Raw genomic sequence first — 14,164 nt, forward strand, 5'->3', positions numbered from 1 at the left:
AGTACCAGTCAAAGTTTGGACACACCTACTCATTCTTGGGTTTTTCATTATTTTTACTATTTTCTACACTGTAGAATAATAGTGAAGACATCAAAACTATGAAATAACACACATGGAATCATGTAGTAACCATAAAATGGTTAAACAAATCTAAATATATTTTAGAACTTTGTTTCCAAGATTTTTGGTTCCAACCGCCATGTCTTTGTGAGATGCAGAGTAGGTGAACGTATGATCTCTGCATATGTGGTTTCCATCGTGAAGCACGGAGGAGAAGGTGTGATGGTGTGGGAGTGCTTTGCCGGTGACACTGTCAGTGATTTATTTAGAATTCAAGGCACACTTAACCAGCATGGCTACCACAGCACTCTGCAGCGATACACCATCCCATCTGGTTTGCGCTTAGTGGGACTATCATTCGTTTTTTAACTGGACAATGACCCAACATACCTCCATGCTGTGTAAGGGCTATTTGACCACGAAGGAGAGTGATGGAGTGCTGCATCTGATGACCTGGCCTCCACAATCACCCGACCTCAACCCAATTGAGATGGTTTGGGATGAGTTGGACCGCAGAGTGAAGGAAAAGCAGCCAACAAGTGCTCAGCATATGTGGGAACTCCTTCAAGACTGTTGGAAAAGCATTCCAGGTAAAGCTGGTTGAGAGAATGCCAAGAGTGTGCAAAGTTGTCATCAAGGCAAAGAGTGGCTACATTAAAGAATCTAAAATCAACTCTTTTTTGGTTACTATATGAATCCATATGTGTTATTTCATAGTTTTGATGTCTTCACTATTATTCTACAATGTATAACAACTGTAAAAATAAAGAAAACCCCTTGAATAAGTAGGTGTGTCCAAACTTTTGACTGGTACTGTATATTATTTGTTTTATTAATACAAAAAAAACTGAACATTGAACACAGACAACAATGAAAGCTATATACAGGGTTAGCCAGATCTAGTGAAATAATATTACAGCACAAACCAATCAGAAATGTGAATATCTGGTGTCATAAATATTCATCCAGTCAGATATTATGAAAGTGTTGGTCCCGCCTTCCTCGTCCATGAAGATTAAAAAAAATAATAATAATGAGAATGGCTGTCGATACACATGTCGTTGCTGCTCTACGAATTGACGCAAATATAAACGAATCGAAAAGGAGCATGTTTTGACAGATTCCAACGTCAACAAATCGGTGCTGCAAACCAGTGAATGCGGAAGTGTCAGACGCGGAAGTAAAGCCAAATATAAAAGCACGAGCTTAAAGTTACTGGCTGCATCATGTACAAGAGGCTTTTGCGATAGATGCACGTATTGTAGACAGCCATTTGTAAATCCATACATTTGATCTCACAAATTAGTTGTGAAAGCCGTGTGCAAATATCATGTCGTCAACTGGAGAGACTTTACTACGGGCGGTGGAGACTCCGCTCTTCTGGATAGGCGCGTTGACTGCGGCCTATTTCTCAGTGTGCTCCGTATGTCGTTTGCTGTCAGGGCTCAGAGTTTGGGTGTTGGGGAATGGACGGGTGGTATCACCTGCTAAACTCGGAAAATGGGCAGGTGAGTAGCTAGCAAGCAATATTTATATAAAGACAAGGTTTGCGTGACCTCACCGTTTGCTTTATTGCCTGCTGTTTTTCTTTGAAGATTTATTTAGTCGCTGATGAAAGATAATTGTCATGTGTTTCGAAAGCCCTATCTCAAGCGATGATTGACGCGTCTAAACGTTAAAACACAGTGTATGAATTGTAGTTCACATGAGCCATCAAGGCTAATGACTCAGGACTGTCTAGTGAGGTCAGGATGCTGCCTGGTGTTTGAGAGCTAGTAGTGAGATAAATCAATCACCCTCGACCCAGTATAATATGGTTCAGTTTATAGTGTGAATCAGACAATTTTCTCCTAGCCATCAGTAGGATATTGTAGCTAGTAGAATACATGTAGTGTTTCCCCTAGGATTTCTCTGCAGTGGTGGCAAAGTTAGCGTGGGGACCACAGTTTTAGAGGTCCTCTTGGCGTTAGAGACAACTGTGCTGTTTTTAAAGGGGATTTCCTGCAATTCTACACAATTTGCTATTGTTTATGTCTTATGTTTTCAGTGACTCAAACATAACTAAGTCAATGGGAACACAATTCCAATCTCCCTGATTGTCTAGTTTTTATTTTGGTGATGGCTAGTTCTCAAATATCTTATATATATATATATATATACACTACATTCTTTATCTGTTTTTTAAAGTTTACACTGAGAAGTTTCACCATCCTGAAAAATCTTTAAGTTTTACTGTAAATGTGTTGTTCACTGCTTAATGCATATAGGGGAAAGGCTGGCCAGCCCTATTGTCCTTTGGAACACACTGTGGCCTCTGCTTTGTCGACAACACATCAGTATTGCGTTGGCATGACACGAGTCTGCCTTTTCTCACAGAAGTGAGTGATAGGCTACATTAATGTTTACCCAACCTTATTGCTCGTGCAAGGCCATTCAGGGTTATGTTATCAGGGTTACATCAACAGGGTTACCACATCAGGATGACTACATAAGGGGTGGCAGGTAACCTAGTAGTGCTTAGAGCCAGTAACCGAAAGGTCCCTAGTTTGAATCCCTGAGCCGACAAGGTGAAAAATCTGTCAATGTGCCCTTGAGCAAGGCACCTAACCCTAATTGCTCTAGGGTTACCGTTGATTATGGTAGACCCTGGTTGTGACCCTACTCTCCGAGTGGGATTTGCAAAAAAAAAACATTTCCAGTTCACATGTGTATTAATACAGACTGTGTATTAATACAGACTTGTACATGTGTGAAATAGGACAAGTATAAGCACCCAGTGAAATTATTATTATTATTATTATTATTCACTGCTCAAAACAATAAAGGGAACACTTTAACAACACAATGTAACTCCAAGTCAATCACACTTCTGTGAAATCAATCTGTCCACTTAGGAAGCAACACTGATTGACAAATTTCACATGCTGTTGTGCAAATGGAATAGACAACAGGTGGAATTTATAGGCAATTAGCAAGACACCCCCAATAAAGGAGTGGTTCTGCAGGTGGTGACCACAGACCACTTCTCAGTTGCTATGCTTCCTGGTTGATGTTTTGGTCACTTTTGAATGCTGGCGGTGCTTTCACTCCTGTGGTAGCATGAGACGGAGTCTACAACCCACACAAGTGGCTCAGGTAGTGCAGCTCATCCAGGATGGCACATCAATGCGAGCTGTGGCAAGAAGGTTTGCTGTGTCTGTCAGTGTAGTGTCCAGAGCATGGAGGCGCTACCAGGAGACAGGCCAGTACATCAGGAGACGTGGAGGAGGCCGTAAGAGGGCAAGAACCCAGCAGCAGGACCACTACCTCCGTCTTTGTGCAAGGAGGAGCAGGAGGAACACTGCCAGAGCCCTGCAAAATAACCTCCAGCAGGCCACAAATGTGCATGTGTCTGCTCAAACAGTCAGAAACAGACTCCATGAGGGTGGTATGAGGGCCCGATGTCCACAGGTGGGGGTTATGCTTACAGCCCAACACCGTGCAGGACGTTTGGCATTTGCTAGAGAACACCAAGGTTGCCAAATTCGCCGCTGGAGCCCTGTGCTCTTCACAGATGAAAGCAGGTTCACACTGAGCACATGTGACAATCTGGAGACGCCGTGGAGAACGTTCTGCTGCCTGCAACATCCTCCAGCATGACCGGTTTGGCGGTGGGTCAGTCATGGTGTGGGGGGGCATTTCTTTGGGGGGCCGCACAGCCCTCCATGTGCTTGCCAGAGGTAGCCTGACTGCCATTAGGTACCGAGATGAGATCCTCAGACCCTTGTGAGACCATATGCTGGTGCGGTTGGCCCTGGGTTCCTCCTAATGCAAGACAATGCTAGACCCCATGTGGCTGGAGTGTGTCAGCAGTTCCTGCAAGAGGAAGGCATTGATGCTATGGACTGGCCCTCCCGTTCTCCAAACCTGAATCCAATTGACCACATCTGGGACATGTCTCGCGCCATCCACCAACGCCACGTTGCACCACAGACTGTCCAGGAGTTGGCGGATGCTTTAGTCCAGGTCTGGGAGGAGATCCCTCAGGAGACCATCCGCCACCTCATCAGGAGCATGCCCAGGTGTTGTAGGGAGGTCATACAGGCACGTGGAGGCCACACACACTACTGAGCCTCATTTTGACTTGTTTTAAGGACATTACATCAAAGTTGGATCCGCCTGTAGTGTGGTTTTCCACTTTAATTTTGAGTGTGACTCCAAATCCAGACCCTCCGTGGGTTGATAAATTTGATTTCCATTGATAATTTTTTTTTGATTTTGTTGTCAGCACATTCAACTATGTAAAGAAAAAAGTATTTAATAAGAATATTTCATTCATTCAGATCTAGGATGTGTTATTTTAGTGTTCCCTTTTATTTTTTTGAGCAGTGTATTTGAGTCCATCTTTGAAGTGTAAACACCAGGTTAGGGCTTTGACCATGTGACTGTAAAACACAGCTGTGCCGATCACACCCAGAAGTGGACTGGTTCCAGGAAGTTTTTATGTCATTGAAATCCCATTTTGAAATGAAAAATAAGCCCCTGTAAATTAAAGCACATGTCAAAACTTCTGTGTTTGGCATGCGACACGGAGTACCAGGAATGGTATGTTAACACCAACCGGGTCTGGATTTCAGGCTAGCTGCCAAGGCCTGCTGAATATCGGTCTTGTCCTGCTCTGCTGATTTTTAAGTACAGGTTTGCTGAAGTTTGCAGCAAAGGGAAATTATAAATGTGGGGACATTTCAACCAATTTTGACATGTGTTGTATGTAGCTTATTTAGAAGCTGTGTGAATAGCTATTGTACAGCTTCCCCCCTCGCTCACTGAAGCAGAGGTGATTGAGAGAATGGCCTGATTATGTAAGAAGACTAGAGCCATTCATAAATGCGGCTGAGGAGTCAGAGTATTCTGTTTCAATTACACTTTACTGCTGGCAGTGTGTTGTGGAGCAGCATCACGTAACACAGGGTCCATATCTCTAGCCCCTCCTCCCATTCACAAAGGCCTATATTCACTATCTTTCTGTGCATTCACGCCTCTTACCCCTTCCTCATCCTGTTCTGAGCTTCCGTCCCTCCTCGTCCCTGTCTCTTTCTGTCACGACACCTGCTCTGTCTCTACACCGTGGTTATTTAGCTTCTCGTACAGTTATATTGTCAAGTCCTTCATCGAAAGGCATTGGCTCATGAGTTATTTCTGGCGTGATTAACAGATTGTTGGACCCTGGTAGCATTAAGTGGACCACTCTCTGTCATTGGTTGAAGGAGGTCGTTCTCAGGTCATTGTTACGTTCCATACTGGTGTTCTTCTGTCTGCTTCAAGTTGGACAGGAAGGGGGATCTTTTGGAACAAAAATTAAACAAAAGTTTAAAAAAAAATCCTAGCCTGTATTACAATCGACTAAAAACAAATATGCTTTGGAAGTGTGATCTTTGCCAATTTTACATTTGTAAATCATTATTTAGATATAATTGCTGAAAGTTGGGATATTAATTAAATATTGCCCACTTCATCAGCTGCATATTTACAAATGTGGGCTGAGTCATGAGCTTTATACCATAACTGGGACATGATGTGGAAAAAAACATAGCAATTTGATATTTTGGGTCAAGGAATGCTGAGGTGTGAGAAACCGCTGGGAGCAGCAGCTCGTTGGTATTCTGTGCAGCAACTGTGCTAGACGAGGCTGCAGCCTTCTGCTATTTTAAACCTGCACTTCTTTTTTTAGCTCAGAATATTCAGCAGCAGAAGCCCCGCTGTCTGGCCGAGAAGCACTAACATTTTTACAGCCATTTTCATTTCTTGATCATTTTGAAGACTTATGAGGATGTTGAAGGATGCCGTTCAAGCCCATCTAGGTTAGGTCCTATGAGTAGATTCTTCTACCATCTTCCCTGACCTAGCATATATTTATGATGGCATCTCTTCAAATGGACACTTTTTAATTTTGAGTAAATGGAAGGAACATACCTTGTGCTCGAAACATTGAGTTTCATTCTTTTAAAACAGCTTAAAATAACCAGCGGACGCTTCCCCTGTCGCCCATACGGACCCCCCCCCCCCCTCTCTCTGTTCAATCGCTCTGTTCTATTTTTAGCTCTCTACCCTCCTTTCTGATCCCCCTCCCTCCATTCTGGTCCCTCCCCAGTGAAAGCCTGGCTGCTTCCTGTCTTCCTCTGCTTTAAGGCAACAGCAGTGGAGAGTTGGGTCTGGTGAAGGAGAGTTGGGTCTGGTGAAGGAGAGTTGGGTCTGGTGAAGGAGAGTTGGGTCTGGTGAAGGAGAGTTGGGTCTGGTGAAGGAGAGTTGGGTCTGGTGAAGGAGAGTTGGGTCTGGTGAAGGAGAGTTGGGTCTGGTGAAGGAGAGTTGGGTCTGGTGAAGGAGAGTTGGGTCTGGTGAAGGAGAGTTGGGTCTGGTGAAGGAGAGAGAGGTTGGGTCTGGTGAAGGAGAGAGAGGTTGGGTCTGGTGAAGGAGAGAGAGGTTGGGTCTGGTGAAGGAGAGAGAGAGATGGGTCTGGTGAAGGAGAGAGAGAGATGGGTCTGGTGAAGGAGAGAGAGAGATGGGTCTGGTGAAGGAGAGAGAGAGATGGGTCTGGTGAAGGAGAGAGAGAGATGGGTCTGGTGAAGGAGAGAGAGAGAGATGGGTCTGGTGAAGGAGAGAGAGAGAGATGGGTCTGGTGAGGAGAGAGAGAGAGAGATGGGTCTGGTGAAGGAGAGAGAGAGAGATGGGTCTGGTGAAGGAGAGAGAGAGAGATGGGTCTGGTGAAGGAGAGAGAGAGAGATGGGTCTGGTGAAGGAGAGAGAGAGAGATGGGTCTGGTGAAGGAGAGAGAGAGATGGGTCTGGTGAAGGAGAGAGAGAGATGGGTCTGGTGAATGGGTCTGGGAGAGAGAGAGAGATGGGTCTGGTGAAGGAGAGAGAGAGATGGGTCTGGTGAAGGAGAGAGAGAGATGGGTCTGGTGAAGGAGAGAGAGAGATGGGTCTGGGAGAGAGAGAGAGATGGGTCTGGTGAAGGAGAGAGAGAGATGGGTCTGGTGAAGGAGAGAGAGATGGGTCTGGTGAAGGAGAGAGAGAGATGGGTCTGGTGAAGGAGAGAGAGAGATGGGTCTGGTGAAGGAGAGAGAGAGAGAGAGAGAGAGATGGGTCTGGTGAATGGGTCTGGTGAAGGAGAGAGAGAGATGGGTCTGGTGAGAGAGAGAGAGAAGGAGAGAGAGAGATGGGTCTGGGTGAAGAAGGAGAGAGAGATGGGTCTGGTGAAGGAGAGAGAGAGATGGGTCTGGGAGAGGAGAGAGAGATGGGTCTGGTGAAGGAGAGAGAGAGATGGGTCTGGTGAAGGAGAGAGAGATGGGTCTGGTGAAGGAGAGAGAGAAGGAGGAGAGAGAGATGGGTCTGGTGAAGGAGAGAGAGAGATGGGTCTGGTGAAGGAGAGAGAGAGATGGGTCTGGTGAAGGAGAGAGAGAGATGGGTCTGGTGAAGGAGAGAGAGAGATGGGTCTGGTGAAGGAGAGAGAGAGATGGGTCTGGTGAAGGAGAGAGAGATGGGTCTGGTGAAGGAGAGAGAGAGATGGGTCTGGTGAAGGAGAGAGAGAGATGGGTCTGGTGAAGGAGAGAGAGAGATGGGTCTGGTGAAGGAGGGAGAGATGGGTCTGGTGAAGGAGGGAGAGATGGGTCTGGTGAAGGAGGGAGAGATGGGTCTGGGGAAGGAGAGGGAGAGATGGGTCTGGGGAAGGAGAGGGAGAGATGGGTCTGGGGAAGGAGAGGGAGAGATGGGTCTGGGGAAGGAGGGAGAGATGGGTCTGGGGAAGGAGGGAGAGAGATGGGTCTGGTGAAGGAGAGAGAGAGGGGTCTGGTGAAGGAGAGAGAGAGATGGGTCTGGTGAAGGGGAGAGATGGGTCTGGTGAAGGAGAGAGAGAATGGGTCTGGTGAAGGAGGGAGAGATGGGTCTGGTGAAGGAGAGAGAGAGATGGGTCTGGTGAAGGAGAGAGAGAGATGGGTCTGGTGAAGGAGAGAGAGAGATGGGTCTGGTGAGGAGAGAGAGATGTCTGGTGAAGGAGAGAGAGAGATGGGTCTGGTGAAGGAGAGAGAGAGATGGGTCTGGTGAAGGAGAGAGAGAAGGAGGGAGAGATGGGTCTGGTGAAGGAGGGAGAGATGGGTCTGGTGAAGGAGGGAGAGATGGGTCTGGGGAAGGAGAGGGAGAGATGGGGAAGGAGGGAGAGATGGGTCTGGGTCTGGGAAGGAGGGAGAGATGGGTCTGGGGAAGGAGGGAGAGATGGGTCTGGGGAAGGAGGGAGAGATGGGTCTGGGGAAGGAGGGAGAGATGGGTCTGGGGAAGGAGGGAGAGATGGGTCTGGGGAAGGAGGGAGAGATGGGTCTGGGGAAGGAGGGAGAGATGGGTCTGGGGAAGGAGGGAGGGAGGAGGGAGGGAGGGATGGGTGGAAAACAGAGCTCACTGACAGCCAGTAAAGGCTAAATATAGCCTCTGCTGTCTCTGCAGTGCCAGGCTGCCTGACCCAGGGTGGCAGAGGAATGCCACGGAGCCTGTCCTCTCCCCATGTCCTGCTGTCCCCTTCCCCTCCGTCTCAGTACCTGCATCACCATCGTCGTCTGGTCTTTACCACCAATATTCTCTCTTCCTTCTCGCTCACTTAAATGACAGAACCACAGGTAGCAGTGCAAGGACACAGAATGCATTGTTAATGTGATCATTTTCATCTGGCATGTCATTTTTCGATACATCAGCATTTAGGTATGTGTATACATGTATTTCATCCAGGTCTGATGAGTTGACTCAGTACTGCTTGACTCACAGGCATGTTTGACCTATTGACTAGAATGGGATCAGTGTTCTCTCCCCTTTTAATGTAGTTTATTATGTTTTATTTCTGGGTCAGTTGTGAGCAGTGTCGGTGTGTTTTGTTTACCCTTGATTAATACACCCCTTCTCCTTGTTCGTCTTCCCCCTCAGTTGTGACAGGAGCCACGGATGGAATTGGGAAAGCCTATGCGGAGGAGGTAAGACTGATTCCCGGGGTTTCAGACATTTCAGGCCCCTTCACGGGAAAACCAAAGTGAGTGACTCATCAGAGAGAGAGGGGTTTAACCAGGAGGTCAGAGTAGTGACGGTGACACACACACACACATACAAAGGTTTGCCTTTTGCGAGCAAGCGCTGAGGGATTTATGCTGCATAGCCAGGGCAGAATTTATTTAAAAAATAGTCATTTTTTTTCAAGGGAGTTCCCATCAGTTGACAGTCATGATCAATGCCCTGCTTGATAACAGTTAGGGCTGTCCTTTTCATTGTTGATGATGGCTATTGTTGATTTAGGTCATGGATCTGGGTGCAGTGTGTGTGTGTGTGTGTGTAGTATTGTTGAATGTTAGACCCTCTTTAACGACCAGTCTTAAAGATGGTCTTAGTGTCCATGTTGAGTGTTGGTTTCTGTCGGTCTCCACAGCTGGCTCGGAGGGGATTTTCCATTGTGCTAATCAGCCGCACCCAGGAGAAACTGGATGATGTGGCCAAGTCCATCGGTGAGTAGTTACACCAGGGGGCATGTTCATTAGGCGTGGGGAAACCCTGGACTAGAGGAGAACGAGTCAGTCTCCAGTTGTCTTGTGTGACGGGGCCCTCTGCTGTTCACTATGGTGTATTGACATCTGAGCCCCCACATCTTTACAGATGAGTCCACTACAATCTCACTCCCTAAAGCTCACCGTTTGTTGTTTCACTACCTTTTTTAATGTTACAATAACAGCGTCTTCCCTCCTAGAGAGCAAATATGGAGTTGAGACCAAATCCATCACTGTAGACTTCAGTGCGACGGACATATATCCCAAGATTGAAGCTGGACTTACCGGGCTAGAGGTTGGCGTTCTGGGTAAGTGAGAGAGGCAGTCCACGACGGTGACGGTTGGTTTTTTATGAATCATTCAGATGGTGTGGCCCTCTTTTAAAACGCTGCTGCCTCCCCTTTGGTTAGAAGTTGAACATCAAGTGCAGAGAGGCATGTGTTGATCATTTCCTCCATTCCCTTAAATGATGTTGTCTTTGAAAGACCTGACTGTGTTCTATATGGCTTTTATCCCTAGTAAATAATGTGGGAATGTCCTACTCCTATCCGGAATTCTTCCTCAACGTTCCCAACCTGGACAGTGTGAGTCTGAATGGCCTTGTGATTGTTCCCGTCCCATCTATTGTCTACCAATATGACTTCTCACACATTCTGTTCTATGAAAACATTACGCCTCAGAGATGAACCCAGAACTAAATCGTTGTTGTTTTTTTATTCTATCCTTGCAGTTCATCGACACAATGGTGAACATCAACATCACGTCTGTTTGCCAGGTCAGTGATCATGGGACTGGAAGCCCAGTAATACACTAATGAACAGGTTGATTAATCATGTCTATATATTTGCCTTATCTGTCACACACTACAATGAGCGCATGCACACACACACACACACACAGTCTGCCATATGAGGCAGAGGATTGGTTCCCAGCCCAAAGCAACAGCATGCTTTCTGCTCTAAAACCCACAATCCCTCTCTCTTTATACAGATGACCCGTATGGTGCTACCTGGGATGGTAGAGAGGTAAGTGGAGGGGGTGACGGTATCTGGGGTTCTCGGGGAGGGACGGAGGTGGTGGAGGTATCTGGGGTTCTCGGGGAGGGACGGAGGTGGTGGAGGTATCTGGGGTTCTCGGGGAGGGACGGAGGTGGTGGAGGGATCTGGGGTTCTCGGGGAGGAACGGAGGTGGTGGAGGGATCTGGGGTTCTCGGGGAGGAACGGCGGTGGTGGAGGGATCTGGGGTTCTCGGGAGGGACGGAGGTGGTGGAGGGATCTGGGGTTCTCGGGGGAGGGACGGCGGTGGTGGAGGGATCTGGGGTTCTCGGGAGGGACGGAGGTGGTGGAGGGATCTGGGGTTCTTGGGGGAGGGACGGCGGTGGTGGAGGGATCTGGGGTTCTCGGGGAGGGACGGCGGTGGTGGAGGGATCTGGGGTTCTCGGGGGAGGGACGGCGGTGGTGGAGGGATCTGGGGTTCTCGGGGGAGGGACGGCGGTGGTGGAGGGATCTGGGGTTCTCGGGGGAGGGACGGCGGTGGTGGAGGGATCTCGGGTTCTCGGGGGAGGGACGGCGGTGGAGGATCTGGGGTTCTCGAGGGAGGGAATGGTTGTTGGCTAGTAGAGCCGCTCTGGTCAGTAGAGATTCTCACTCTTCCCAAAGTGTAATGCTTATTCCCCAACTCTTATACTCGCCATGCTCATGTACTCGTCTCTGACCAGAGGTTGGCGTCGTCTCTGACCAGAGGTTGGCGTCGTCTCTGACCACTAAACATTAGATTGCGTGTCACCCGTTTCAGGAGAAAGGGGGCCATCCTCAACATCTCTTCTGCCAGTGGGATGTACCCTTGTCCCCTCCTCACGGTCTACTCTGCCTCGAAGGCTTTTGTGGACTTCTTCTCCCGAGGGCTAGAGGCTGAGTACAAGAGCAAAGGGATCCTCATCCAGGTGAGACTGAAGACTGACCTGTTTTAACCAATGATTTGTATATCCACTAGATGACTAATAGGGGGCGCTATGTTGAAGCCACTGTGCCGCCATCTTGGCTCTCCCCCAACATTGTAAAATATATGTTGGAAGCTATAGAAATGCATGTATTAATGTCTACATTTGTTTTTGCCACGTTTATTCTATTAGAGACGGCTTAATGCATGTTTTTAAATTATTTCTTTGTTTATATAAACATTTTCCTTGTTGTATTGATGACTTACTGTACCCATGACAACAACAGAAAACACTTAAATACATGTCATTTTGAAATGCTGTATAATTCCATCCATTCCTATGGAGGACTGCTCTACTGGGGAGAGCCAATATGGCCGACAGGTGGCTTCAAAGCCTATCGGTGGCCAATGCATAGCATCAGCAATCCAGGGTTTATATACATTTGTTTCACCCCCCAGAAACCCCCACAATGTTATCCCTAACACGTCAGCCATACTGTCTCTCCCGGAGGGACAGGCTTGGTCATATTTATCTGTCGGAGGAGTTTGTTTTCAAACCAGTGAGGGAACATCCATGTGAATTTGAGTAACAGTCGTTTCTCCTCCCCAGAGTGTCCTGCCATTCTTTGTGGCCACCAAGCTGAGTAAGATCCGGCGGGCCACTCTGGACAAGCCCAACCCTGACCGCTATGTGGCCGCGGAGCTCAACACGGTGGGGCTGCAGAGCCAGACCAACGGCTACCTGCCTCACGCAGTCATGGTAGGGATGGGCTAACCATAGGATAGAATACTTCACTGTCCTTTTCCATGGACATTTTTAGGGTTCAGGATGACTGTTTTTATCACAAGGTTGAACAAGTAGCTACTTGTCAGGTTACACCAGATTCTACCTCATCAGTTTACGACGATTCTTTTCTGACAGTTAGCCACAAATGATCATTGCTTGAAGCTCTCATGCTTTTGCAAATGCAGAACTATTCAAGTGGCAAGTATCTTGATGTAAGTTAATAGTAATGAATGCAGAATTTAGACTGTAAATACCCAACGAATTATGATATTAACAGGCATGGATTCCCAGACCAGATTAGTGATGTTTTGTTTCCTCAGGGCTGGCTGACCACCGTGCTGTGCCCTGCCAGGCTCCTGAACAGCTACATCATGGGGCTACACCTGGGGATGCGCTCACGCTACCTGAAGAAACAGAAACAGGGCTAGAGGTACGATCAGGGGAAAGGAGGAGCAGGTGTGAAGAGAAAGGGGACCAACACGAATCCACCTGCTCCGTTCTTCCATAACCCTCACAGACCAGGTTCAGGGCTGGCAGACTGCTAGTGTGTTGAATTTAGTCTACGGAGTTCTCTGGCTTGGCTAATCGGCTCTATGGAGGAACTTCCTGGAGTTGAAACATTGACCAGGCACTTAAACATAATGCACTAAGTTCAATTAAACTGTTGAATTTTTTTTCTTGTGGACAGGTATTAGGAGCTGCGCTTGTGAGCTACCACTTCAAAAAACAATACTAGTTGCAACTTTATTCCTTCGAAATGTTTTATTGTTGGAGTCGTGTTGAACTCAGAATAAAACAAATATTGAAAGAAATGGATTTGAGTCAATCTGAAACGCTCATTTGGCAAAGGGCAGGAAAATAGCTGTTCTCCCTGGATTGGTTTACAATGAAAAGGTTGTTGTGTACAAATCATGTATTAATGAACCTACAAAAGGGAGACTAAGGAGACCTTGTTAACAGAACTGTTCCTGTTTGCATACTGGATGGATTGATGTCTCGTTTTGAAGAAGGTTGTGTCTGCTAGCATGTCAGTATGGTAGGTAGTTAAAACACTAGGGAATGGGTTGAGTTAACCCGGTCTTGTTTGAACTGACTCACTGGTGTCCCTTCTGTATTGAAGACCAACAACTTACAAGCCATTCTCTGGTCATCAAGGCAGTGTCTCAACAACAACAACAAGTAGATACAAGCTGTTAAACAGTTCAGGCCATTTTACTGTTGAACCAAATGTCTTGTCCAACTGTTTTGTTCTGGTTACTTTCTATCAAGCAGTCAGCGGTCCGTTAACAGATGTTTCTTAACATGCTTCACACACTGTCTGTTTTTTGAACTCTAAGCATTTTGTTGTACAGCATAATGCCACTGTTATCTTACTCTATGAGCTCACCAAAGTGACACATTAATATTGTCTCATGTTATTTGGTTGTGTTAATGAAAGCTTTGCATTTGATTGTTTTAGATGCATTTAAGTAACAAATTGCCACAATGTTAAAGACCTTGTAAGGTTGAGAGCTCGTGTATATTCCCAGTCTGTCATGCTCGCCTCAATAAAACACTGTTCAACCGTCTATCTGGCATGTTCCTGGTCTGTCATGCTCACATCATAACACTGTTCAACCATCTATCTGGCATGTTCCTGGTCTGTCATGCTCACATCAAAACACTGTTCAACCATCTATCTGGCATGTTCCTGGTCTGTCATGCTCACATCAAAACACTGTTCAACCGTCTATCTGGCATGTTCCTGGTCTGTCATGCTCACATCATAACACTGTTCAACCATCTATCTGGCATGTTCCTGGTCTGTCATGCTCACATCAAAACACTGTT

At 46.9% G+C, this 14,164-nt stretch overlaps 1 protein-coding gene across 1 annotated transcript; it reads left to right on the top strand.

Moving 5' to 3' along the window:
- Nucleotides 1–1,216: 1,216 nt before the first annotated feature.
- On the top strand, nucleotides 1,217–13,899 carry LOC139403886 (very-long-chain 3-oxoacyl-CoA reductase-B-like). The gene is made up of 10 exons (XM_071147077.1): nucleotides 1,217–1,568; nucleotides 9,002–9,048; nucleotides 9,495–9,570; nucleotides 9,810–9,917; nucleotides 10,129–10,193; nucleotides 10,340–10,384; nucleotides 10,600–10,634; nucleotides 11,404–11,551; nucleotides 12,158–12,307; nucleotides 12,655–13,899. The coding sequence occupies exons 1-10, from the start codon at nucleotides 1,391–1,393 to the stop codon at nucleotides 12,760–12,762; spliced, it is 960 nt and encodes a 319-aa protein (XP_071003178.1). The 5' UTR covers nucleotides 1,217–1,390; the 3' UTR covers nucleotides 12,763–13,899.
- The last annotated feature ends 265 nt before the right edge of the window (nucleotides 13,900–14,164 follow it).

The sequence above is a fragment of the Oncorhynchus clarkii genome, unplaced genomic scaffold (genome assembly GCF_045791955.1).
Source record: "Oncorhynchus clarkii lewisi isolate Uvic-CL-2024 unplaced genomic scaffold, UVic_Ocla_1.0 unplaced_contig_12719_pilon_pilon, whole genome shotgun sequence".
NCBI lineage: Eukaryota > Metazoa > Chordata > Actinopteri > Salmoniformes > Salmonidae > Oncorhynchus > Oncorhynchus clarkii.

Bases quoted from the DNA above. Each gene is read 5' to 3' on its own strand.
- LOC139403886 (XM_071147077.1), top strand. From the start codon at position 1,391: ATGTCGTCAACTGGAGAGACTTTACTACGGGCGGTGGAGACTCCGCTC. The intron at 9,049-9,494 runs GTAAGACTGATT...CGGTCTCCACAG, and splicing joins GGAAAGCCTATGCGGAGGAG to CTGGCTCGGAGGGGATTTTC. The intron at 10,385-10,599 runs GTCAGTGATCAT...CTCTTTATACAG, and splicing joins ACATCACGTCTGTTTGCCAG to ATGACCCGTATGGTGCTACC.